Consider the following 27,209-nt stretch of genomic DNA (forward strand, 5'->3'; position numbering starts at 1 on the left):
TCCTATGGTGAGTGTGTACTCAGGGACAGATAACTCTGCCTAGGATGGGGAAGAAAGGTACTCTGGTTTCACCTGAGATTAAGGAGGGGGAGAGATTAGGGAGGAACAGGGAGAGAGGAAGAGAAAGAAACATGTCCATTTTAACAGTAAATTGCAGTGGTAGAGCAGCAAAAGCTATATTCAAAGCATAAAGTGGACCACTGTTACATTTCCACACTGTCAACTTCTACATTCCATTTATATGGAAAAATAGGCAAAAACATCCCCAAGCACACACTTCAGACATCATTAGCATCTGCCAACCATACTTGGGTCTATTATCCACAAGAATTCTGCATGTAAGGGGAGGAGCTAGGGGAAGAAGAATATATACCAAAGGGAAATACCTGTCTTAGACCATTTACTGTTGCTATAACTGAATACCACAGACCAGGTAATTTTAAGAATAGAGGTTTATTTAGCTCTTAGTTCTGAAGTCTGGAAAGTTTAAGAGTATAGTGCCAATGTCTGGTAAGTGATTTCTTGCTGCATCATAACATGGTGGATAGCATCATGTGGTGAGACCAAGCAAGAATGCTAATTCAAATCTCTCTTTCCCTTCTTATAAAGCCACTAATGCCCTGGTAAGAGCCACAGCCTCATGACCTCATCTAAGCTTAGTACTTCCCTAAGGTCCCACCTCCAAATATGAATTTGAGGATTAAGTTTAAGGTCCCACCTCCAAATATGAATTTGAGGATTAAGTTTCCAACACATAAACTTTGGGAGAAACATTCAAGCCATACCACTACCCAAATCAGTTTTATTATTTTCAAGGCATCTGAAGAGAAACAGCACACACTTGTTTTTAGGTGCTCATTTAGCTATGTATATAGTCAATAAACACTTATGATAGACTACCATAATGTATCATATACATTAGTTGTTCAATAAATGTCCAATGAATGAATGGCTGACATGTTTTTTAACATATTCTTTACATTACAAACTTAAAATTTTACATATTTATGGGGTACCATATAATGTTCCATACATACATACATTTCATAATGCTTAAATCAAAATAGGCTTTATTTATCTTTATTTATATTTTCAATATTATATGCTTCTGAATATGAGTTTCCTCAAGTTTTCCACATATCTGAATTATCCATGCCCTAGAAATAACATACCATCAATATTCTATCAACTCAAACAGTCACTATGACAGAGTTTGGGTAAAGGGGAAAAGTTAGAGTCTGGAGGGCCCAGAATAGGAGAAGAATCCTCAGTAGCAAGGCCAAATGAGAGCAGCAGCAGCAGCAGCAATAGCAGCAGACTTCTGGGACTCTTCAGAGAGCTGCATTCAAGGATACATAATCTCCTCCTCCTGGTGTCAGAAACAAAGACATAACTATGGTCTTGAAGGCTGAACAGATCAGTAAGCCAAATATTACACAACAAAATCCCTCAAAATTAATAGCACAAAGCAATTATTTCTGTATATTAATCTATCTTCATTTGGCTCCATATACTTAAGAACTGCAGCTCCAAATCCTTACAATCCCATTTCTATTTGGGTCAGTTTTCACCCCACATCTGTCTTTCCAGATCAATTTGGCTTTCCCACATGGTTCATATGTTTTGAACTTTAGATCATGAGAATGTGGCCATTTCAATCAAGGTCTAGAAATCCTGATATTCATTCCAATGCCAATGGATGATCTTTGTTCCCATTAGGGTTCTTATCTATGTGTTCATTTCAGGAGTTGGGGTTGGGGCAGTGTCTATAAAAGCCTACTAGCGGACAAAAGGAGAAAATTGTAGACATAATATGCTTTCTAACTATATTTTTTGTTCCTACCTGTGAGGTACTGTCCAGAACTCTCAGAAAAAGAATGCTTTGCAAGGGTTAGAGACCAGAGTCAGGAAAACATGGATTATTCTTTTATCATACTGACCACTCATTTATCCATTCTGACATTCCACTCCATTGCCTTTAGAACAGGATTTTGCTGGGCACTGTCACTGCTGCTGACTACTTTTATGTTTCCCTTGAGCTCCCACTTGGAGTCCTCAAGATGCCAAAGTTGCATGGAGTTTTATGGTGAGGTGGAGGAAATAAGTCTCTCACTTCATTTACATTCTGTCAAAGGAGTACCTCGTTAGGACACAGCAAAGTGGGATACCACAATGTCTTCCAAATCAATCTTCCTCTCCCACACTAAGACTGTGCAAATTAGACCCTTCTCCACTATTATAAATTCTCTCCCAATTTGTTTTTTATTCCCTTGTGCAAGTATATTTGAATGCAAGTATATATCTGTATCCCAGTCATGGCGGAGGAGCAGTTTAAACGCTGAATCAGATTTTTTTACTCTTTAGAGCCTTCCCCAGTATTGGGTAACAGTGAAAGGTATCTTTCCAGAGGGAAAATGACTTAACTCAAGGCCATGAGAGAAGTTGAGATCCCGGCCTTGCTAACATTCAGATCCCCATTCAGGTAAAGCCTACACCTTTTGCTTAAACCATCTCCAGAAGTTTCTTATAGATTCTAGAGTGTGTATCAAAGATCACATATTTTGATAATTTTAAGGTAGATGGGGATTTTCTAATCAGAGGTCCTGGAAAAAAAGTACTTGAATTGAGGTGAGGAATCAGACAATTTTATCAGACAGCATGGATGTATGAAATAAAATAGCACTTTTACCTCCATCTAAAGTTAGGTCTAGAGTTCCAAAGGATTTCTGAGGAAAGAAGTTGGTGATATGTCAAATAACTGGTTTTAGAGTTTAAAACAGCTAACTGATAATTTTGCAATTAACCAGTGGTTTGCATTGAATTGCTTGCTTCTGAAATATCTAGCTGCTGGAGTAAATTGAACTGCCATTTGTCCATTTTTCTCCAAATCTGTTGGAGTATAAGTGAAAACAAAATATAAATTCACATCTTAGAAGGTGGATAAAATTCTTGGATTCAGAGTGGGAAGTAAAGTATAATTTAGAAATATCAGGGAAGGATAAAATGGAGGGAGAAGATGTGATCAAAACTGCAAAAGAAAACTATGAATATCATTATCATTTCAGAGTTCTTGAATATAACCATATTTACAAAAGTGAAGTCTGGATCAAAAACATTAGAGAAGACACAGATTTCTTGGTACTTCTACTTTGCAACACCTGGCTGGAGGTCAAGAGATAGGTCAATAATACTTTGCATTTTAAAGGATCCTCATTGACAACTTTTCCACAAGTATCACCAATGAGTCTGGAAAGCAGGGTTCATGCTTTTCCCAATTTAGAGATGTAAATACTGACTCCCAAAGCAGCTAAGCATCTTTATCCCTGGTCAAATTCAGATGAGTGGCACAATCTAGATGTAAGTTGGACCACTTTGCTTGGAAATAAGGGGATATTTTCCCAAATGCCTACCTTATGGGGAGAAAGTCATTGAGCTGAATATTAAGTTTATTTAAATGTTACTTCCTTAATCTCCATCATGTGGGGGCAGGCCCTAAATTCCTTAATAAGACACCTATAGCACAAGAGTTAAAACCAAGAATCAAAAAATGGGACGAATTCGAACTAAAAAGTTTTTTTCTCAGCAAGAGAAATAATATGTGAGGTGAATAGGGAGCCTACATCCTGGGAACAAATTTTTACCCCTCACACATCACGTAGAGCTCTAATCTCTAGGATATGCAAAGAACTCAAAAAGTTAAAAAAAAAAAACCCAATCAACAAATGGGCCAAGGACCTGAACAGACACTTCTCAGAAGAGGATATACAATCAATCAACAAATGCATGAAAAAATGTTCACCATCTCTAGCAATCATAGAAATGCAAATTAAAACTACTCTAAGATACCATCTCACTCCAATAAGAATGGCAGCCATTATGAAGTCAAACAACAACAAATGCTGGCGAGGATGGTGGGGGGAGGTACACTTATACATTGTTGGTGGGACTGCAAATTGGTGCAGCCAATTTGGAAAGCAGTGTGGAGATTCCTTGGAAAGCTGAGAATGGAACAACCATTTGACCCAGCTATACCCAAAAGACCTAAAAAGAGCATACTACAGGGACACAACCACATCAATGTTTATAGCAGCACAATTCACAATAGCTAGACTGTGGAACCAACCTAGATGCCCTTCAATAGATGAATGGATTTTTTAAAATGTGGCATTTATACACAATGGAATATTACTCAACACTAAAAAATAACAAGATCATAGCATTTGCAGAGAAATGGATGGCATTAGAGTAGATTATGCTAAGTGAAGTTAGCCAATCCCTAAAAATCAAATGCCGAATGTCTTCTCTGATATAAGGGGGGTGACTCAAAATGGGATAGGGAGGAAGAGCACAGAAGAAGATTACCACTAAATAGGGAAGAGAGGTGGGAGGGAGAAGGAGGGAGAAGGGGAGTTGCACAGAAGATGGAAGGAGACCCTCATTGTTATACAGAATAAATGTATGATGTTGTGATGAGAAAAAGAGAAAAAAGTGTGTCACATTAGATTGGGTAGAGAGAGATGATGGGAGGGGAGGGGAGGGGAAGGGGGGATAGAAAGGGCAGCAGAATAAAATAGACATTATTATTGCTGTATGTATATAGGTGACTGTACTACCAATGTGATTCTGCAACCTGTACAATCAGAAAAATGAGAAATTATACCCCATTTGATTCAAATGTATCAATTGTCAAGATCATTGTACTATCATGTGTAACTAATAAAAAATAAAATAAAATAAAAATAATTAAATAAATGTGACTTGCCAGTGACTGCCTTATCCCTAGCTAAGATAACAGTCACAGAACTAACAGAGTGATATATACATTAAGAAAAGTAGATGAAGGTAAAATCAATGGAACTTGATATATAATTGGCCATGGAGGCTTGAGGGTAAAGAAAAGGCATTTAACATATTTCCAGGTTGGAGGATACCTACTGTTTTATCTATCCAGGAGTCTCCTCTATTCTTCTTGGCATTGTCTCTCTGCCCACCCCAATTTTATGTCCCAGCAGAAGCTGCTACATACTCATATGGCCCTACATCATGGGCCACATAGGAAGGTTCTCTAGCTATGCATTTGGATCAGCTTCACCAATAAGGCCCTTTTCTCTCACTTTTTAGGATTTGATCAAAGAAAATACAATCACTCTCCAAGTAGCTGTAAAGTTGTATTGCTGTACATCAGTGCTATCTGAGAGAAACATAATGTGAACAAAGTACATGATTTTAAGTTTTCTAATTGCCACATTCAAAAAGAAACATGTGAAATTAATTTTAATAATTATGTTTTTCTTAGCTCAGTACATCCAATATATTATTGATGTAACATGTAACATGTTATCAATGTTTTCTTAATGAGACATTTTCTGGTTTTCCCTACTGTATTCAGTCTTCAAAATCCAGAGCATGTTTTCCACTTACAGCCAGTACATCTCCATTGGCCTATTCACATTTCAAGCACTCAATAGCCACATGTGACCGGTGGCTACCATATTGGACAGCACAGGTTTAGAGAGCCAAATTGTCCATTGTGTGGAAAAATTCACCTTGTAGTGAGAAAGAAGTAAGTCAGCGTAAACAGAGATGCAGAGAAGAGAAGTGGAAATTTTAAAAAAAAATACTGGGGCTGGGGCTGGGGCTTAGGGGTAGAGTACTTGCCTAACATATGTGAGGCACTGGGTTCAATTCTCAGCACCACATAAAATAAATAAATAAGATAAAGATATTGTGTCCATCTACAACTAAAAATATTTAAAAAACAAAATAAGGATAATGGTGGCATTCAAGTCCCTGATTCTAGGAATGTTTGAGGACCACTTACACTGCCCTCCAGGGAAAGCCATATTCTAGATCTTTGGAGATATCTCAGTTTTCTTTAAGTAATTTTCCAGTTTGATTTTTAAATTATTTTCCTTATTTTCATTATTAATAAATTAAAGCCATTTGCATAACTTTACCTTACAGATGACAATTTTCTCAATTTGTGTATCTACATCCCTCTTCTTAACAGATTACTAATTTCAGATGTCCTTTGATTTACAATAAGGTTACATCCCAATAAAGTCATCATAAGTTGAAAAGATTGTCAGTTGAAAGTGCATTAATATGCCTAACCTACCAAGCATTATAGCTCATCAACACAGTACACTTTAGAGTGTCAAAGTTTCCCCTTATGATTGCATGGCTGACTGGGAGCTGGGGTTCACTGCCACTGTCCAACATCATGATAGAGTATAATACACATATACTATCTTGAGAAAAGTTCCAAATTCAAAATTGAAAGTATAGTTTTTACTTAATTCATATGAATTGAATATGAGTTTTATAAAGTTGAAAGTCATAAGTCCAGACATTCCAAGTTGAGAACTCTGTAATTGCTAACTTATCCTCTCTCTTATATATCCTAAATGTGACCTAATAATCTTTCTCACCAATACACTAAGCAGCCACTACCAGTAATTGGAATACACATGTAAGTAGAAATGTATACCCCTTCTTGATAGTTGCAATTTATTTTGTGTGCAATTTATTTTCTTGTGTGCAATTTATGTTTTTTTATTTTATGAGCAATAAGAGACCTGTCTTTATGTAAAAGTCACACGTGATGCATCCCCTGCCTGTCCTAGAAATAGCCCATGTACATATTGAGATTGCAGGAGGAGCACAACTTCATAAGGGACTAAAGAATGTGCAATAGCCAAAGAGAGAACTTCAGAAATATTAGTTTTGAATAGATTTTAGCCATATATATTTGTTGTCCTCACTCTGGGTTGACTTGAGATGTCACATTGACATGCAGAAACTTACCCAAACACTATGAAATATAGAGAACCAAAATATTTAATATGGAAACTTCCAGATGATTCTTTCTAATATATTCATATCTTAAAGTATCCCATAATAAGTGTAATAAGCGTAAGTCAAGAAGGAAGAGACTAGGCTGGACCTAAATATTAATAAATATTAAATATAATAAATAAAAATAATTATTATTTTGGTAAGAAATTCTGTCACCAAATTTGTGATTCAAACCTCTGGAAGAGGTTTCAAATGTATATGAACCTTTCCCTGGTAGTCCTGGTGGTATTTCCAAAGACGAAAACGTGTCTGTGTAGCTGTATCCAAAGGAGACCTAAAGCAAACAGGCTTGATAATAAATAGAAAAGCTAATTCTTTTCTGTCTTGAATTTGCTAACGAACAACAAATTAGGGGTAAGAAACATCCTTCTCCCTCTGGATTGTCTATACTTTTTCCAAAACTATCTTCCCTTCAGAAGAATGTCATTTAAGAAACTACAGTTTTAAATTATGCTGAGATGACTACACCCAACCAGCATTATTAGAGTAATTATTGATACAATGCTGCCCTCTAGCAATGGCTCAGACTGGACTTTGGCCCCAGCAGTCTTCTCCCCAGGCCACTTAAATCCCTCCCCACATTCAGAGCATGTCTAAATAGAATGGCAATTATCACCTAGTCTGTCTCCCTAATGAGAATCTAACTGTAGCAAAGATGATGTAACTGAGGCCTAGAATGGCCAAGTGACTTCCTCAAAGTCACAAAGTTGTTACAGGCATAGCTGGAATTGGAACCCAGATTTTCATTTTATTTTCTTCTCCTCCCCTTCTCCTCTTTTCACTCTCTTGCTTTGTCTCTCCCTCTCAGGATAGAGGTAGTTAACTTCTGGTGGTCAGGTTATGGGGAAACTCTGAGTGGTGTCAGAAGAAGAAAGGGTCCTAGCCCAATGAGTCATTGCAACAGCAATGAATTATTTGTTTAGGTTATTTTAGGTCTTGACAAAAGGAGAAAGAATCTGCAAGACAGCAACCACATTTCCCTGTGGATTCTATTTGGGTCTAGGGTTTCTGGACCTTCAGCAAATCCCAAAATACAAGCCCACACTCACCTTCGTTCTGAGGCAATTATTGTTGCAAATGACAGCAGTTGAAAGAAAGCTGCTGCAGGTCTCAGACAGTGGGGAGAATCTGTGTTTCTAAACTCCTGCACCTGATCCTGAAAAGGTTAAGAGAATAGCACAGTTTGGGAGGGCTGGAAAACAAGAGGAGCATATTTCCAGCATTTTTTCCAGAGTCTTCCAACAGTATTCATGGTACTATATTACAGGATGGTTGAGTTTATAATTAAAGTATACTAGAGGGAAGATCAACATCATCCATGAGAAAACATGAATTCAAATCATACTGAAATACTACTTCATACTCACAAAAATAGTGACAATCGAAAAATCAAACACTAAGGAGTGTTGACCAGGAGATAAAGATCTTGGAATATTCATACACTGTAGGAAGAAAAATGGTCCAGCCATTTTGGAAAAAAGTTTGGCAATTATGCAAATAGTGCATTATCACATACTCCAGCAATTCTACTACTAGGTATGTGTTTAATAAAAACTTCTACATAAATGTTCATAGCAGCACTATTCATAATAATGAAAAGATAGAAACAACACAAATGTCAATTAACTGAAGAATGTAAAAACAAAATGCAGAAGCTAATCCAAAATGGGGGGGGGATAAGAAAAAAGAATAGAAGTAAGATCAGTGGAGTAGACAAAAGGGAATGAAACGAAAGGTGGTGGGATGGGATAGGGAAAAAAAGTGGAATGAATCTGACCTAACTTTTCTATGTACATATATGAATATACCACAGTGAATCTCACCATCATGTACACCCACAAGACACTATTTTTTTAAAAAAGTATAAGTTAAAAAAAATAAGAAACTGCAGAGTATACATACAAAGGAATATTATTCAGCTAGAAAAAGAAATCAGGTGCAAACATATACTATAACACATAATTGAAAAATTATGCATAATTAAAAAATATAGCATAATTGTAAAATTATGCTAAGTGAAAGAAGCCAGTCACAAAAGGTTATATAATATAGGACATCATTTGTGTGAAATGACCATAAGAGTTAAACCTAGAGAGACAGAAAGTAGATTAATGATTCCCAGGGACTGTGGGGAGAGGAAAGTGAGAAGTGACTATTTACTGGCTATGGAGTTTCTTTGTGGAATGGTGAAAATGTTCTAAAATTAAATTGTGGTGGTCATTACCCAAATTGTGAATACACTATAAGACACTGAATTATACACTTTAATTGGGTGAATTATATGGCATGTGGAATATATTTTGATAAAGCTGTTACAAAAAAATTTAGAACATATTAGAGGAAATTGAGGAAAAGCAAAGGCCAATGTATTCAATAGTCACTTTTATGTCAGTATTTAGATAAGTGAAATTCTCAGCAAAGATTGTCATAGGATGGGGGCTTTTTTTTCAATCTTGCCAGCTTCCCCAGGTCCAGCCTAGCTCTAAGAGCCACACCTTTTCTAAGAATGGTGAATTATCTATTTCTTTGTCAGAAAACATCTTTGTTCTGTACTAGCTTCAGCAGCATGGACACTAAGATTGGAATTACACAGAGGAGATTAGCATGATCCTGCACAAAGATGATATGTTAGTCAGCTATTTATCACTGTGACAAAAATACCTGACAAGATCCACCTTAGCAGAAGAAAAGTTTATTTTGGACTCACAGTTTCAGAGGTCTCAGTTCATGGTTGGCTGATTCCATTGTTTTGGGCCTGGGATGAGGCAGAACATCTTGGGAGTATGTTGTAGCAGAGGAAAGCTGCTCAGCTCATGGCACCCAGGAGACAGTATGAGAGAGAGACAGAGAGACAGACAGAGACAATGAATATGAACCCAAGGAGATTAGAGACAAGATATAATTTCCAAGGCCATGCCCTCCATGACCTACTTCCTCCAGTCACACCCCACCTGCCTACAGGTACCACCCAGTAATCCATTCAAATTATTAATCAATCAAATAGGTTAATCTATTGATTAGGTTATAAGTCTTATGATATAATCATTTCACCTCTGAGTATTCCTACATTGCCACGTGAGCTTTTCAGGGACAACTAATATGCAAACCATTATGGGTGACATACAAATTCATGCAGCATTCTATAATTGCTATTAAAAAAAAAGAAAATATCTTTCTTTTGTACTGACTCTTTAGTGGTAGTTGAGCACGTATGTAGAATTAGAGGTTCAGTTTTGCTCCACAGGCACTGTGTAAGTATTCGTTTTACAGCTGGCCCAGATTTCTTCTGACTCCACCACAGCAACCCTAGAGAGGTCAAGAACTTATTGGTATACCATTAGGATCAACATTTGGTTTTTACCATGGAGAATGTCTTTTCTTTATTTCAGGCTTTTTCCCAAACTTTATCCAGCATTTTTTGAGTTTATAAGGGGAAAAACCACTCTAGATTATTTCTATCAAATAACGGAAACCAGAAGTGCCCATGCTTTTTTAGTGTATGTATTCTCCTCCAATGTTGGAGCCAGAACTACCTTCCAAGGAAGAAGTATGGTGCTGAAGGTAGGGTTATGGAGTATCTAAACAATTAATCACCTTTCTTCTTTATTCATGTCTCCCTTTTCCTAAAGGAAAAGTAGAAAAGAGGAGAAATAAGTACTGAGAAAGAGGACCCAGCTTTTGGTGTAACCATAAAAGTCCCTTGCACTTGCAGATTCCTGGGTTCAAGATTTATTTCTTCTCAACTGGAAAATGCTCAAGGGAGAATCTCAGTTTCCTTCTCAGACCAAAGCTTAGAACAGAAACTGCTCTACTTTGAACCTACAGCTAAACCATAGGCAGAACATCCTGAGCTTAATAGCACTCCACAATTATTGATTTTTTCTTTGAATATAGAAGACTTTCCCCCAAGTACCTCCAGGAGCATTCATATCTGGATCTCAATTGGGTAAGGAGTGGGGGAAATCAGGGCCATTTTTACTCAGACCTCCAACTTTATGAGCTTCAAATGCTGGCCACTGTTTGGTGAAAAATTTGTTCAGCAAGTCTTCACATGGACCAACTGTCTCCGAATAATAAAACTGCCCATATACTGGAGCACTTTGTGTATGTGAGGCTCTAGGGTCACAATTCCTGTGTTCAAATCTGAAGTCTGCTGCTTCTTAGCTCGGTAGCCCTGAGCCAATTATTTAACTTCCCTGAGCCTCAGATTCCTGGGCTGTGAACTAATATTAATGAGACCACCTACTTTTCAGGGCTGTTGTTGTTTTGACAGGGGCCTTGCCAAGACACATAGTAGAAACATTGTTGTTTCAGTGTCCAGGCAAAAAGTGTGACACACAACTAAAAAGTGCATTCTCACCCTCTGGGTAAATTTATCAGTGCCTTCAGCCAAAGCTGCCAAAGGGAGAGTGGCACCATTTAGGCCTCTCCTTGCTATGTAGCTGTGAGTGCCCCAGAATTAATTCACATCCCCCCCACTTCCAGCAAGGGCTTCCATGTTCCCATAGCCAGAAGTATACATCAGTAGCTGGAGTGGGGTCAAAAAGCTGCCCTCAAATGGCTATGTATGTGTCAGGCCTCCATTAGGCAGGGTAGCAGTCAAAGAACTGGCAAGGACTATTTTAGAGTACATGAAACTGCTAGGTTTCTCCCAATAGACTGGAGGAAAGCTTCAAGCGGTCGAGGTCCTGTAACATAAAGGTGGGAACAGAGGTGAGTGACATCTGAATATTGCCTGCTTATGAGCCAGTGAAACCTAGAGACACATGAAACACCATTTTCCAGAGACAAAATTGTCTCAAGTACTTGGTATATGATAGCCCAGCTCCATGTAGAGGCTGAGTGGCTCTTGAAACATGTGTCTAAATATAACTTTAGGGTGGGTAGAACAGGGACTGAGCTCTGACAGTGTATGATTGGGCTTCATTTGTTCCATTTATTTCTGGCAATGTTAGCTTGAAGGAGAAGAGAGGCAAAAGCAAAAAGAAGATGAATGCCTGGGGAGAAAAAAAAAAAGAAAAGAATTGCTATTGTTCTCCATTATCATGGATATAAGAAAATCAGTTTCATTTTTAAGACATTTTCCTTCCTGTATACATTTCCTGTGCATAAGTTGTGACTTCTATATCATCAATTTCTTTTTCAGTGGGGGAGAAAATTTGACAAATGATTTTTCCAAGCTAAGAGCAATTCTGGCCAAACATGGATGTCCACACTCTCCTAGAGCCTGGACTGGGCCACCTGGGAGTCTGTGTGCACAAAAAAAATAGGAGGAAAGCTGGGTTACTAGAGGCTGGATGTCCCCCACCTAGAAGTTGTGTTGCCCAACTTATAGTGCCCTCATTGCATTGATCACCAGTGCTGAGGCAACAGCACTGGTGATCAATGCAGTTTCAGGCAGCTTCTAGAGCCAGATTCTTATGTACAGTACTCTGAGGCTGCCAATTTGTTTGCCAATATTTGTTTTTCCTGAGAATAATTTTCCTCTTCCTGGAATCAGACCCAATGTTTAGGGTAATGGAGCAGTAGACTTGAGTCCTCAGAGAGGGTTTGACCACTGTCCCTGCCTTTTCATCCCCACTGCCACCACCCATGATCAAGTTATCTGGATTGCAATGGGGACTCAACGACCTCTGGCCCCTTCCCTCACCCTGCCTACAAACTGTTGCTAAGTTATCTTTCTAAAATATGTTTCTAATTTTGCCACTTCTGTTTTTGAAAGATTTTTGAGTAAACCAATTATTTGGACTATTATTAAATAAACAAACTGGTCCTGTTTTTATCAAATTTCCCATTATTCTAATTTCTTGTCTTCATAGTATTCACTACAATTTCAATCTATCTTACTTAAGTGTGTCCTTGCTTATTATCTATTCTCCCCCCCCTCTTGTTGGGATGTAATTTTTGCATGAGCAAGGGGTCTTATCTGCCTGTTCCCCAAACAGTAATTGACATATGTAAGGTGATAAATATGAGCTGAATGAAAAACTCAATACATCAAATGCTTAACTTGGAATTGAAACACCACTTGACCAGTTTGCCCATTCCTCAGTTTATACCCACAGGACTTAAAATCACCATACTACATTGATGCAGCCAAATCAATGTTCATAGTAGCTCAATTCACAATAGCTAAGCTATGGAAACAACCTAGGTGCTCTTCAACAAATAAACAGATGTATACACAATGGAATGTATACACAATGGAATGTATGTATACACAATGGAATACTACTCAGCCATAAAGAAGAATGAAATTATGGCATTTGTCAGTAAATGGATGGAACTGGAGAATATCATGCTAAGTAAAATAAGCTAGTTCCACAAAAACCAAAGATCAAATATTCTCTCTGACATGTGGATGTTAACTCACAATAAGGGGAGGAAGAATAGAAGTTCACCGGAGTAGGAAATGAAGGGAAGGGAGGGAAGATAGCAATGGAAAAGACAGTAGAATAAATCAGATAGAACTTTCCTATGTTCTTATATGAATACACGACCAGTGTAACTCCACATCATGTACAACGACAAGAATGGGAACTTAAACTCCATGTATGTATAATATTAAATTGTCATGGATAACTAAAAAGAACAAATTAAAAAGAAATCAAATTGTTGTAGCCACAATTGAATCCTTTTTTCATAAATGACCTTTATTTGCTTTTATGATTACAAATGTAATACATGCTTACTGTAGAGAATCTGGAAAGTGTAGAGAATCTGGAAAATATAGAGAAATAGAAGAAAATAAAAAAACACCCATAACCCCACCACCTGAAGGCAAACACTGCTCATGTTATGTTCTAACATCTATGCCTGTTGAAAGACCAAAACCCTTATCAAGAATGCTGGCCACGAAGCACAACAGCCAAGGAGAGTGAGGGAAGCTAACAACTGAGGGGAGTCACCAAGAGGTCAGAGCTAGAGATTACACACTGAAGGACAAGACAAGGGCAATAAACAACAGATCAAGAGGTCAGAAGCTTACAACACAAGAACAAGTGGGGTTACTTTAACAATGTGGTGAGATGATGCTTGTCAAGAGTTTAGCCCAGTACCTGTCACATGGTACATTATCAATAACTGTTAGCCATTACTACCACTATTATTATTATTATCATTATTATTATTATGGGTCAAAACAAATGGTTCAGGATGGAAACTATAAACAGGGTAAGGACCCTGAAGACCCATTTTAGGTACTATGAGTTGGGGCATACAAGGGCAAGTCAACTGGTTTAAAAGGATGGTACACAAGTGGGTATCACTCTTTATAGGCTCCCCTGCCAGGTGGAATGGAACCAGGGTTTCCTCAAGTTTGCCTGGTGACATACGGCAAGACACTCTAAGGTGTTTTTGAGGTAGGACATGATTTCTCCTGCCTAGACTTCTCCCTGGACCAATGAATAGGACTGGCCTTGATGGTAAAGGGAGTTCACACTCTGATTGTCAGGGCAGGTCACAGGCATGTGGGTGAAAGAGAAGGTCAAGGCAGCCAAGTGGGAGATAAAGTGGGATGTGCCTAGAGGGGGAGGCTAGAGGGCGAAGGCAACAAGGTTTATGATGTAGTTGAATGGAATGGGTCCAGGGACCAGTTCTCAAGTTAGCAGCCAAGTCAGATGTCACAGAAGAGTCCCAGGAGCACTACTTGTTGGTGGGGGCCTTCTGCTGGCCAATGCTCTGTCGAAGATGGTCATGAAGTCCCTCCTGTGGGTCTCCATGCTCTTTCAGGTAGTAACAGCGTTTGGGAACATGTTGGTGCTGGGAGTGAGAAAAAAAATCATCAGTTATAAGAATCACACTTCCTATGACAAAGGGTGTTCTGTCTAACTAAATTCACTGACTTAACAGATTAGAGAACTTGGCTAATTTACCCACATAAAATGTACAAGAGGGCTAGGCTAACCAAATCCCTTTAGTGACCTGAGTCTACAAATGCCTATGGTTATAGGTGGGACCCAGCCCCTTAGAAGCTACATCTCCCTTAGACTTGGACTTGGAATAAATATTTAGGACCCAATCCAGCCAGTTCCCTTATAATTAGAAGATTTAGTACTTTAACCATCCCACAACTTCACTAACTTGGGTGAGCATTGCTCCTGAAAGCAGTTAATCCACCCAAAATAACTATTCATCTACATTCACTGATAAAACTCCAGGTTGGGTTTTTATTATCTAGGGGCTCAATACCTCCCTCTTGCTTCCTTCTTAACTCTATTGAGAAGAACAGGGTATATTCTCCATCATTACCTCCTCGGTCTGCTGCTGAGAGCTCAGTTCATTCTCCATGGCCTCCTCATTATTCCGCTTACAGGCTGTCGGCAAAACCTGGCTTGAGTTGCCTGGGGAATCCCTCTCTTCAGCCAGCTGGCACTCTGTGTAGAGAGATCTGTCTATCAGTTCCTTTAGGCTGCCGGCCACCTTCAGGAAGATCCGACCCATTTTGGTGGTAACAGCTTCCGAGAGTCCTTCCAGAAACCTGGTCCGTAGAATGGCATCAGACCAAGACAAATGTCGGGCCAGCAGCAGGAAGTCGGTGGCATACTGCCTGACTGACTTCTGGCCCTGCTTGGGATGGCAAAGAACAGCACTGAGGATGTCTATCTCAGATAGAGAGTCATATAAGCCCTGTGATCTGCTCAGGAAAGATTTATTTTCATTTGATAGGGGATTTCCTACTTCCATTTGCAAGATGGACCACCTCTCTGCCGCCCCTAGATGAAGAGACACCAGAAATGCCATTTTCTCTGAATCATTCAAAAATCCCTTCATTTGCTTCTCCTCATCAATTTCCATCTCATCCTCCACAGAGGATGAACCCCGGGCTGCTTCTTGCTCTTCTAAGAGGTAACAGAGTGCTGGGGTCAACATTCCAAAGGATGGCACTTCCTTTGGTGGCTGGTTTGTTGTTCCAGGGGTTGAGGCAGTCGTATGTGGTGTGGACTTTGATCCCGAAGCTGTGGCATTGATGTGAGAGGTAGATGCCCCTCCAGTGTCTGTAGCTTTGATTTCCGGAGTGTTCATCTTTCCAAAGGCTGTTTGTGGTGTGGACATTGCCCCAGGGGCTGGGGTCCTCATTAGCGGTGTGGACATCCCTCCAGAGGCTGTGGCTGTCATTTGTGGCATGGATATCCCTCCAGAGGCCATGGTTTTCAGTAGTGGTGTGGACATTGTTCCAGAAGCTGAGGCTCTCATAGGTGGTGTAGATACTGCTCCAGAAGTTGAGACTCTCATTGGTGGCTTAACCATCCCTCCAGAAGCTGTGTATGTTGTTTGTGGCATTTCTCCAGAGGCCATGGTTTTCATTAGCGGCACAGACATCTCTCCGGAAGCCATGGCTGACAACAAAGGCATGGGCATTGTTCCAGACACTGTTGTTCTCATTGATTGCTTGGACATCCCCCCAGAGGCCATGTTTGTTGGTGGTGCAGTGGACATCTTTCCAGAGACTGGAGCTCTCATGAACTCTGTGGACATAGCTCCAGAGACTGAGGGTCTCCTTAGTGGTGTGGAAGTGACTCCAGAGACTGGTGCTCTGACTAGTGGTGGGGATATCCCTCCAGAGGCTGGACCTCGCATTGGGAGTGTGCAAATGTCTCCAGAAGCTGTGGGTATCATTTGTGACGTGGACCTTGTTCTAGCGGCTGGAGTTCTCATTGGTGCTGTGGACATCCCTCCAGAGGCTGTAGATCTCATTAGTGGCGTGGGCACTGCTCCAGAAACTGAAGCCTTCACCTGTGGCATGGACATCATTCCAGAAGTTGTGGCTGTCATTTGTGGAGCAAATATTGTTCCATAAGCTGGGGCTCTTGGAGGTGTAGCTGTCTCTCCAGAAGATGGGCATCTCATTAGTGGCAGGGACCTGTCTCCAGAGGATGAAGCTCTTGTGAGCAGTGGGGACATCCCTTCAGAATCTGAGGTTCTCGTTAGTGGTGTAGACGTTGCTCCAGAGGCCCGGGCTCTCATTTGCATCCCTCCTGAGGTCATGGATCTCATGAAAGATGTGGACATCCCTCCAGAGTCTTGGATGTTCATTGGATGACTGGGCATCTTCCCAGAGGCTGTGGCTCTCATTAGTGATGTGGGCATTGCTTCAGGGCCTGGAGTTCTCATTAGAGGCATGGACATATCTTCAGAGGCTGTGACTGTCATTTGTGATGTGGACATTGCTCCAGAGGCTGTGGCTCTTGTTAGCAGTGTGGACATCCCTTCTGAGCCTCCTAAGGCTGTGTCTGTCATTTGTGGCATGGACAGAGTTCCAGAAGCTATGTCTCTCATTAGTGGTGTGGACATCACTCCAGAAGATGCCATTGTCATTTGTTGCATGAACCTTGTTCCAGAGGCTTTGGATGTCATTAGTGGCTTAGATAATGCTCCAGAAGCTGGAGCTATCGTTTGTGGCATGGACATCACACCTGAGGTTCCATCTCTCATGAAAGGTGTGGACATTGATTCAGAGGCTTTGGCTGTCATTAGTGGGGTGGACATTGCTCCAGATGCTGTGGCTCTCATTTGTGGTGTAGATGTCAGTCCTGAGACTGTGTTCCTCATCTGTGACATGCACATTGCTCCAGAAATTGGAGCTCTGATTTGATGCATGGATATCGATCCAGAGGCTGGGGCGGTCAGTTGTGGCACACACGTTGTTTCAGAGGCTGTGGCTGTAACTAGCTGTGTGGACATCATTCCAGAAGCTGAGGCTCTCATTCTCTGTGTGGATGTTGCTTCACTGGCCATACCTTTCATAAAGCCTGTGGGTGTTGATCCTGTTTTGGCCATCGGTAACTGTGTGGACATCACTCTAGAGGCTGTAGTTGGCATTTGCTCTGTGAATGTCACTCCAGAGTTGGTGACTGCCATCAGTGGGGCAGACATAGCTCCAGAGGCTGGGACTGTCTTCTTCAATGTCAACATACTTCCTGAAGCAGGAGCTCTCATTAGTGGTATAGATGTCACTCCTGAGTCTGAAACTCTCACTGGCAGTGTGGACATTGTTCCAGAAGCTGTTGCTCTCATTGATGAAGGAGACATGATTTCAGAGTCTAGATTTTGTGTTAATTGTGAGGACATCACTCCAGAAACTGGAGCTGGCATCAGTTGGGCAGGCATCACTGCAGAGCCTAGGCCTGTCATTAGCAGCGGGGACATTGCCTCAACCTCTGGGGCTGGCTTTGGTAATGTGGACATTTCTCCAGCTTCTGGAACTGACAGAAGCGGTGTGGACATTGCTCCAGGGTCTGAAGCTGACATTAGCAGTGAAGACATGACTCCAGAGTCTGGGCCTGACATGAGCATGGTAGACATTCCCTCAGAGTCTTGGGTGCTTGTTGGCTGAGTTGATGTTTCTCCAGAAGCTAGAGCTGACATTATCAGTGATGATATCGCTTCAGAGTCTGTGCCAGACATTAGCAATGAAGATATCTCTCCAGAGGCCAGGGCAGTCATTAGCACTTTGGACATTGCTTCAGTATCTTCATCTGTAATTTGCAATGGAGACATTGCTTCAGAGCCTGGAGCTGCCATTGGCTGTGTGGATATCCCCCTAGGGTTTATATCTGGAATTAGGAGTGGGGATATTTCTCCAGGATCTGGGGCTAGCATTAATGGTGTGGACATTGCTTCAGAGGATGAGGCACTCATTATAGGTGCAGACATCACTCCAGAGGATGGAGCTGGCATTGCCAATGGTGATATCTCTGCAGAATCTGGTGCTGCCATTAGTGCTGTGGACATTGTTCCAAAGTCAGGAATTGTCATCATCCCTGGGGACATTAAGCCATAGTCTGAAGTGGACAGCAATGGGGACAATGTTCCAGAATCAGAGGCTGGCATTAGCAGTGGAGACAGTGTCCCAGAGTCTGAAGCTGGCATTAGCAATGGGGACAGTGCCCCAGAGTCTGAAGTTGGCATTAGCAGTGGAGACATTGTTCCAGAGTCTGAGGATGGCAGTAGTGATGGAGACAATGCTCCAGAGTTTGGTGCTCCCATAAGAGGTGTGGACATGGTGTCAAAGGCTGGGGATGTCATCAGCTCTGTGGGTGTCCCTCCAGGGTCGGAGGCTGAAGTTGCGACTATAGGCAGCTGTACATGAGAATGCAGAATTTGGACCTCTTCTCCTGTCTCTGTTATTGGTCTAGATAAGGCTGTGCCCCTGTTTTGGGGGTCAACATTTTCCTCCCTCATCATATTGTTGAATTGCAGTGAATTTAAAGGTATTGACATATCTGCCATGGCCACAGTGTGGAGAGAGCCCCTAAAGTGATGATATCAGGGGTCCTGATATAGCTCAAGTGGCAGGAGAATCTGTAAAAAGGAAACAAGTTTGAGATCAAAAGGCAACATCAAAAAGATTGGAAAATACACAAATGATTCATGGTGCAGATGTGCTTATATGTGTTGACCAGTATATGGCATTGAAGATGGGCCGCTCAGGTTAAAGAAGCTGTTCAGCAATGCATAACTCTGAAGCTAGAACAAATATCCCTTTTGTCTCTGTCCTTTTCAAACCAACCCGCTCAGTAACTTAGCACAGCCTCTGTTTATAAAAGCTAGCAACTTCAGGCAGCCAAGAGCCAGAACAGTTCTGGCTCACATGAGGTGGCAGCACCACCTTCTGGCCAACTGTGAAAAGTGCAGGCTTCTGGTTTCTGTTCTATCCCACCACAGCACTCCCAAGTCAGCCAAGGTACTGGCGAGACTAAATGCCCTTTGCCCCAGGATAATCATTAGTTCCTAGGGCTCATGGAATCCTGCCAGTGGTTTAGTCCCCATTTTATTATTCTGATGTCCTTGAATGTCCTTCTAAAGAAAAGTAAGGCATTTATCTGACCAATGACTAGGAACAACATTCCATAAACTGAAACTCTGCTTATTAATGTCATCCTTAATAATAATACTAATAACAACAGCCACCACTACTACTCTTTATTGCTCACTTTGCATGTGCATGTCACTAAAATTTAGACATTTATTTGATATCCTACACCAGGGCACACTCTGTATGTACAAATTTCAAGTTTCTCTGATGACACAGGGGTCAGCAATCCTACAGCCTCACCCCTCTGACCCACCCCCATAAGCAGTCACAGAAGTAGCTCTTTGACACACAACTTGAAAACAGTGTAATGCAGACATTACACAAGGTTGACACGTCCCCACTGCCTGTCCGTGCCAGAAATGGAAGACGCTTACTTTGGGACAATGTCACAAAACTTGCCAACCTCATGGTATTTGTGCGTCCGTGATAATGAGAAAACCAGCAGCAAAATACCAACAGCAACCCTTTTTTGAGCACCCACTGATTGGCAAGCATTCTGCTAGGCACTTTACTCACATCATCTCAATTGGTCCCCAAAGCAACACAGAGATTTTGGTAGTCCTCTTTCTTATCTTACAAATGAAAAATGAAGACCCAGAGAAACTTAATAATTTGCCTGCAATCACATAGATCCCCCTGTCCATCCAAATACTTGCTACCTGCACTTTTTATCACTGAGCTATCATGATCTACCTTTCTGCTTTAGTCACATTACCAAGACCCTTCCCTCTGTCTCCAGCTTGGAGATGGGGTGTCATAAAAGAAATCCTGACCTCCTGCTAACACTTTGGTTATCTTAATAACTGGTGCAATGGTAAAGGTGAGTCAAAAGAGCACTCATGACCTCTACCTCCTATCTTCAGAAAAATCTCTAAACATGTCACAGTTTCCCACTAGGCAAAACTCAGAAGGATCTTACCTTGTCAGTTATGGCGAAGAGGGATAGAGTGTCCTTTGCACCCTTAGCTCTTTTAGTCTGGCCAATTGACTTATACCCTGTGCCAGTTCATTAAAGCAGGACCCAATACCAGCAGCTGTTCTCTGCAATCTCCCTAAGCTATCCCCTGCCACGCCCCCCTCTTGCCCGCCAGCCCTCCAGCCAGCCTGCCCGCCCACCCGCCCCACTGCTCCTGACTTGCTAGTGCTTGCTCTGGCTCTCTGGTCCCAGATTCCTGCCTCTATATAGGCTCTGACATTTGCCTCTGGCCGCCTTTCACTTGACAGCCCTCCAGAAACTCCACTTCAGCTCTTGGCCTATCCAACTCCAACTTGTTTCCCCTCACCACCAATAGTCCCAACCCCACTATGCCCACCTCTGGTTGCCCCATAGAGAAAAAGAGATTGAAATAAGTAAGGAATGAGACTGAAAGAGTCCTCACTCAGGAAGTAGGCATATACCCTCTGCAGGGTTGGGCAGACACAGGAACCCTGAGAACTGGGCACTACAGCTGGTATGACCAGGAAGCACAGGCTAGGCATTGGAGGTAAGGAAACTCAGGCTGGAGATCAAGTGGAGCAACATCAGAAAAGCTCACAGAGGTTTAGGTGCAGGGCAAGCAAGGTGGGAGAGGATGGACAGTGGGCTATAGATACAGAGACCTCAATAGAGCCCTGCAATTGTGATAAGAAAAAAAAAAGAGAGAGAAACAGGGGGAAACCTGGTAACCAGTATTCCTGCCATGGAGAAAGGATTCATGGATTTCAGACAGTTGCAAAAAAAAATATGCCAGTCTTGGGGCTGGGGTTGTGGTTCAGCGGTAGAGAGCTAGTCTAATATGTGCGAGGCACTGGGTTCGATCCTCAGCCCCACATTAAAAAAATAATAAATGAGTAAAATAAAGTTATTATGTCCATATATGACCAAAATATTTTTTAAAAAAAGAAAAAGAAAAATATGCTAGTTTTGAGCATACCAGGTAAGACTCATATCATACAACTGGGGTTTTAACCTGCTTTCTAGAACCAGAGCTCAAGGTCAGAGTAGAAGCAGCGGAAAGGTTGCCAGTGTCCTCCCTCCCGTCTTTTTGAATCACTGCCACTTAACCCTTCAGTCTAACCCTTCACTCTAAGTTCTGGATAGGGCAAAGCCTTCAGGTGAAGTTCAAGTAGCCCAGTTATATGGACTCAGAGTTTAGGATGGAGGCATTTAAGTCATTAGGCACCTCAAAAGTAACAACCAGGACTGGGATCGTGGCTCAGTGGTAGAGCACTCGCCTAGCACTGGGTTCAATCCTCAGCATCACATATAAATAAATATATATACTAAAGGCATGCTGTCCATCTATAACTATAAAAACATTTTTTAAAAAAAGTAACAGCCAGCAATAACTGAGTACATGGTCTAAGCCCTAGACCTCTCAGCATCACCTGAGGTGGGAACTGGCATGCCCATTTCAGAAATGGAGAAGTGGGCTTGGTAAAGTTTATGTGACCAAGGACACAGAGCTAGTAAAAATAGCAAGCACAGATTTGAGCTCCAGTCTGCTTCCAAAATCATTTTCTCTCTATGTAATCAGACAGGTGATTAGAAACACTCTAACTGTTCCACTTATTGCCATCTGCCCTCACACCACCAAGAAAGGAAACTTTCTCACTACAAATGGCTGAAACATTGTAGTAGTAGTAGCAGTAGTAGTAGCAGTAGTAGTAGTAGTAGTATAGTATTAATACCAGCTGACCTTGATTAAACTCTTCCCATATGCCAAGAACAATGCTGAGGCCTTCGTGAGCATTATCTCATTTGATCTTTACAACTACTCTGCCAGGCAGGCACTTTTAATTTTCAGTTAACGGGTAAAGAAACTGAGCCTCAGTGAGGTGAGCCCACAGCTCTGTCTGACTCCAGGCCTCATATAATATATATTACTCCAAAAGAAAAGTTTCAGTGGCTCACCCATCACCCCTAAACCAAAACTAAGCCTTAGAAAACAGCTTCAAAACAACTGTTATTAATATTATTAACATACCTAATAATTAAAACTGAAGTTACTGCACCAAAGACTGTGCTAAGTACTTTACTTACATGATCCTGTTTGATACTCATGACATCCCTGTTATAGGCACTATTATCAACTTCATTTTTCAGATCAGAAACACAAAGCACAGAGAGATTAACTAGCTTCCCCAATGTCACACAGCTACAGAGCAGAGTTGTCTACGGTAATTAAAAATCAGGACGGACACACTGTGCACCCCTGCAATCCCAGAGACTCTGGAGGCTGAGGTAGAAGGAGTGAAAGTTCGAGGCCAGCCTGAGAAACTTAGCAAGACCCTGTCTCAAAATTTTAAAAAAAAATATGAAGGGCTAGGGATGTAATTCACTAGTAAAGCATCTCTGGGTTCAATCCCCAGTATTAAAAATGTTGTGACATAATTTGATGATTAAATGAATCATTATACTTATAATGTCCCCAATTTAGCCATTGAGAATCATATTCTACTATGGACATAATTATCAAAATTTTATAAAATAAAATATTTTTGCACAGAAAAATAAAATCTGAAAGGATATATACCAAAATATTCACATTGACCATATTTGAATGGTGAAAGAACAGGGGGGGTGGTATTTTCATTTTCTTTATTTGTATTTTCACATTCATTTATAATGCACCCTTTATTCTTGTATGAAAAATGTAATAAAAGTTAATTTTATTTTTTAAAGAAATATATGATTCATTTTGATTGTATCTCTAGCTCTTCTCTCACCTCTTCCTGCATGAGCTCTCTAGGCACACCCAACATCCCTCCACCAAAACAACTTTTCTCCCCCAACAAACTTAGCAGTTGCACCACTTGGATCTTTGGTCAGAAGTAACCCTGAAAAAGTGTCTCCAATGGCTTGATTTTATTTTGGTATTTGGAGGTTGTCTTAAAAATGATTTCTTGGTTTTTTTTTTAACTTTGTGTTTAATAATTACACAGATAATCTAGGAATTTATTCTCGGGGTAAAACCTTGAAATCCTCCATACAGATAAAGCTAAAGTCCTGAGACTACTCCTCCCCCCCCCCCCAAGTCCCATTCCTCTGTCTGTTCGCAGTTGGGTGTGTCTCCTTCCAAACTTTTTCTAGCTGCAATGGCATTCAGAGTTTATATTCATGCAAATGCTTGCAAAACCCAGTGTGTGCAAAAAGCTACAGTTAGAAAAACCATTCTGGCACTGGTCACTCCAGGGTTCCAAGTTCTGGTCCACTGTGACTGTTTTCATCAGCCTGATTCTAAGGAAACTACTGAGAGAGGGCTCTTGCATGCTCAGTCCATTTGGAGCATAGACTTCTGTTTGATTAAAGCGAGAGTCTCTAGGAACACAGAGAAGGGAGGCCTTCTAAGGAAGGAAAAGCCCAGAAATTGCTGCTTACCATCTCTCAGGTCCCTCACGTCCCACCCAGTCTGTGCTGATCAATACGGCTAGGAGGTGTCATGCTCCTGCTGCCTCACAAAAGGTAATTGAGTTTGGGGGATTGCATGGCTAGCTGCTTGGGGAAATAAGAATAAACAAGAGACCGTTCAATATGTCAACAAATCGCTTTCCAGCTGTTGAAAATAAGCCTTTCTCTAGATTCTCAACAATATCCTCTCCCCCAGCCTTAGCAAACAGGCTCCCAGTTAACTGAAAACAGACAAGCTAAGGCTCAAGCAATACCTGCACTACTTTGGGGTCCTCTGCCTGCCCAGATCATACAGGGGAGGAGACACCCTCCCGCTGTCTTGCTCTCCAAAAGCTTCGACACTTAAAATGCCCACCGGGTTTCTTGTAAATACAGAGGGGGCAAATTGCTAGCATTTACTCAGCGCTTGCTATGCCAGGCAGCGTGCTAAACACTTAACATACATTATTTTATTGCACAATAAACCAATGAAGTGGCTGTTTTGGCCCCCATTTGATAAATCAGCTACAGAACTGAAGTAGAGAGAAATTAAAATTCAGTAACTTACCTTGGCTCTCACAGCTGAGAGGGAGTGAAGCTGGGCTTGTCACTCGGGTCGGTCTGACTCAGCCGGTGCTCTTAACTCACGGGAGAGTCACACACTGTCTTCAAGTCTCTGAAGGGCTGTCATATGGAAGAGAGGGTAGGTGTGTTCTGGGTAGCTCCAAAGAAAAGGATTTGACTGTTAGTTGGGAATTATGCTTTCATTGGATGTGCTGCAAATTCCCCAAACAACATGTATATGCATGTCCAACTCTATAGGGAAAAGAACATTATAAGAAGAGCAAACGGAACTGCCTTGCGTTAGGTGCCGTCCTGAAGGATCTGTGCAATCGCAGAAAACAGGAGGGATACCGGAGGACTGCAAATGGGCAGTGTCCCAATTTTCTTAAATAAGGAAACTACAGACCGGTATACTGTAAACTCCAGAGCTATAAGCTTGATGTCAATCCTTGAAGAGATTCTGCCGCAGATTATGAAGCAGGTAATTTATAAGCACTTAGACTGTAAGTGGCAATAGGGGGTACCTAGAGGTCCAAGCAGAACTCTAAAAATGTGACCAGGTTCTAGGGCTTGCAGCTTATTCAAGCCCCCAAACCAGGCGACCAACAGTGGGTTGCTAGATTTTTATTTTTCCAAGTAAATGCATTAAGAAACAATAGAAAACAAACCCCAATTACCATTTCCTAAAAAGAAAGGGCTTTCTTTAAACACCAAAAGAAAGGGAAATAATCTTAGAATAAAGGAAAGTCTTCTAAATTAAATAGATTTCTCTTCTCTTTACAAAACATTTACTACATAGTCCCCAGGCTTTGTCCTTGCATGGGGACTGCTGCAGTTTTCCTGGAGGACGGGAACTTGTCCAAGGACCTGCTTTAAGGAATCACTCTGAGTTAAAACATCAACATAGATAAGATCAGATACCTGTAAGACAGGAAGTCTTTCTGGCCAGAAGACAGAAGAATACAGTTTGACCTTAGCCTAAGTGAGGACATTCACATAGATAAAGAAAGTGTCCACAGGAACGGAGTAAGAGAAATAAAAGTTGCCAAGTGCAGACTCAAGCCCTGCTGAGGCGGGACTTGGCCAATGCATTTGACCTGTGCCACCCCTTGGATCATACAGCTCCCTTGTAGGAATAAGTGTCTGATGTCACTAAGCATTTGGACCACAAGTGAGTTTCCGACTTGAGGATCTCCAAGCAACTTTCTGACTATGACCTATCTTCCCAGGGCCAACTTCCTAAAGACAGATGAATTCAAAACTAGTGGAATACCATTGCCAGAATGAGAGTTCTGTGACAACCTAAAAGAAAGTCCCTAACCTCAATCCTCCCCTGTTCCACCTCTTTATCAGTAGTGTCAATAAAGGCATGGTTAGGATTTTTACACAACTTCTCTAGGGCTTAGAGCACCTCTGTGATCAGCCTGGCAAGAAGGTTTACATTTTAAGGCCCATCATTTACAATATGCCTGTCTGCATTTGGTCATTTTCTCTCATGGTCTTTGTTGCCAGTGCACTAAGTTCCTGCAATTTGTGCTGCTCATGGAAAATGCTTAGTGAACATATGCTAACTATGAGCTCTGCACCCTGAAGAGCAGATCGGGTCCTCTGTGCAACAGCTGAGCATTCATCTCAATCCTGTCTTCTTCCCTCAGATAACTGGTGTCATGGTGACTTCCTTGATGAGAAAAGAGGACAAACTGATGTCCTCTTCTTGGCAGAAATGGCTCTACTTCCCAAAAGACTTTAAATCAAAATTTGACTATAACTGTTAACACTGGCCTGGTTTCTGAAGGCAACCACAACACAGTATACACTCTTGACATACCCTCTAAAGCTGTGTTTCTCAAAATAAAAACATGATGGGGAACCCCTGCATCAGCCACCCCCTGAGAGGACCATTAAAATGCAGATGAAGGGGGGCTCCACTTTCAAAGGGTCAGACTCAGTAGGTCTGGAGTGAGGACAAAAAATCTGCATTTTAACCCAAGTGATTCTGAAGCACCACTAGCTTAGGGGTTCCTACACCCTACATTTAACATGAAACAGGCCTGGGCTCAAATCCCCACACTTCGAATTACTTCACCTCAGTTTCTTCATCTGTAAAACAGGGATAATCACAGTACCTACCTGGCAGGCTCTTTAAAAGTTTTAAGCAAAACAACATGTGTAAAGTGTCTGGCACATAGTTGAAGCTCAGTAATCTCTCCTGGTCCTGCTTATTCATGGGCTCTGATGCCTGCCTTCTCTGTGTTCAGCTTCTGCCCCTGTTACCAAACTGTTCAGTCTTTCTAGGTCTGCTATTCAAACTCCCCAAGAGAGAGACTCTCATTGGTCCAAATTTAGTCACCACTATACGGTTGGGCAAAGTCCTCATCCAGGGTTCCATTGTAGGCTGCTTGCCAGCCTATAGAATGACTGCTCTTGGATCAGATGCCCTCTCCTGGCTCAATCGGCTCTTGCCTGGGGGAAGCAGGGTCACGTGGTACCAAACATAGCCACCTATTCATAAGAAACTGCTCCTTCCCTCAGCTAGGGTCTGTGGATGGAAACTCCTTAGAAGGGGCCCGTGGGTGTGGCAGGAATTCTGAGGCTTAGCCC

General features: G+C 41.4%; 1 protein-coding gene across 1 annotated transcript; it reads right to left on the reverse strand.

The window, feature by feature from the left end:
• Positions 1 to 13,490: 13,490 nt before the first annotated feature.
• On the reverse strand, positions 13,491 to 25,214 carry Rtl9 (retrotransposon Gag like 9). The gene is made up of 3 exons (XM_005323356.5): positions 24,613 to 25,214; positions 15,109 to 19,161; positions 13,491 to 14,619 (listed from the first exon to the last, which is right to left on the reverse strand). Exons 2-3 carry the CDS (start codon positions 19,087 to 19,089, stop codon positions 14,503 to 14,505), a joined length of 4,098 nt encoding a protein of 1,365 aa, XP_005323413.2. The 5' UTR covers positions 19,090 to 19,161; positions 24,613 to 25,214; the 3' UTR covers positions 13,491 to 14,502.
• Positions 25,215 to 27,209: the final 1,995 nt, after the last annotated feature.

Source organism: Ictidomys tridecemlineatus, chromosome X (assembly GCF_052094955.1).
Source record: "Ictidomys tridecemlineatus isolate mIctTri1 chromosome X, mIctTri1.hap1, whole genome shotgun sequence".
Taxonomy (NCBI): Eukaryota; Metazoa; Chordata; class Mammalia; order Rodentia; family Sciuridae; genus Ictidomys; species Ictidomys tridecemlineatus.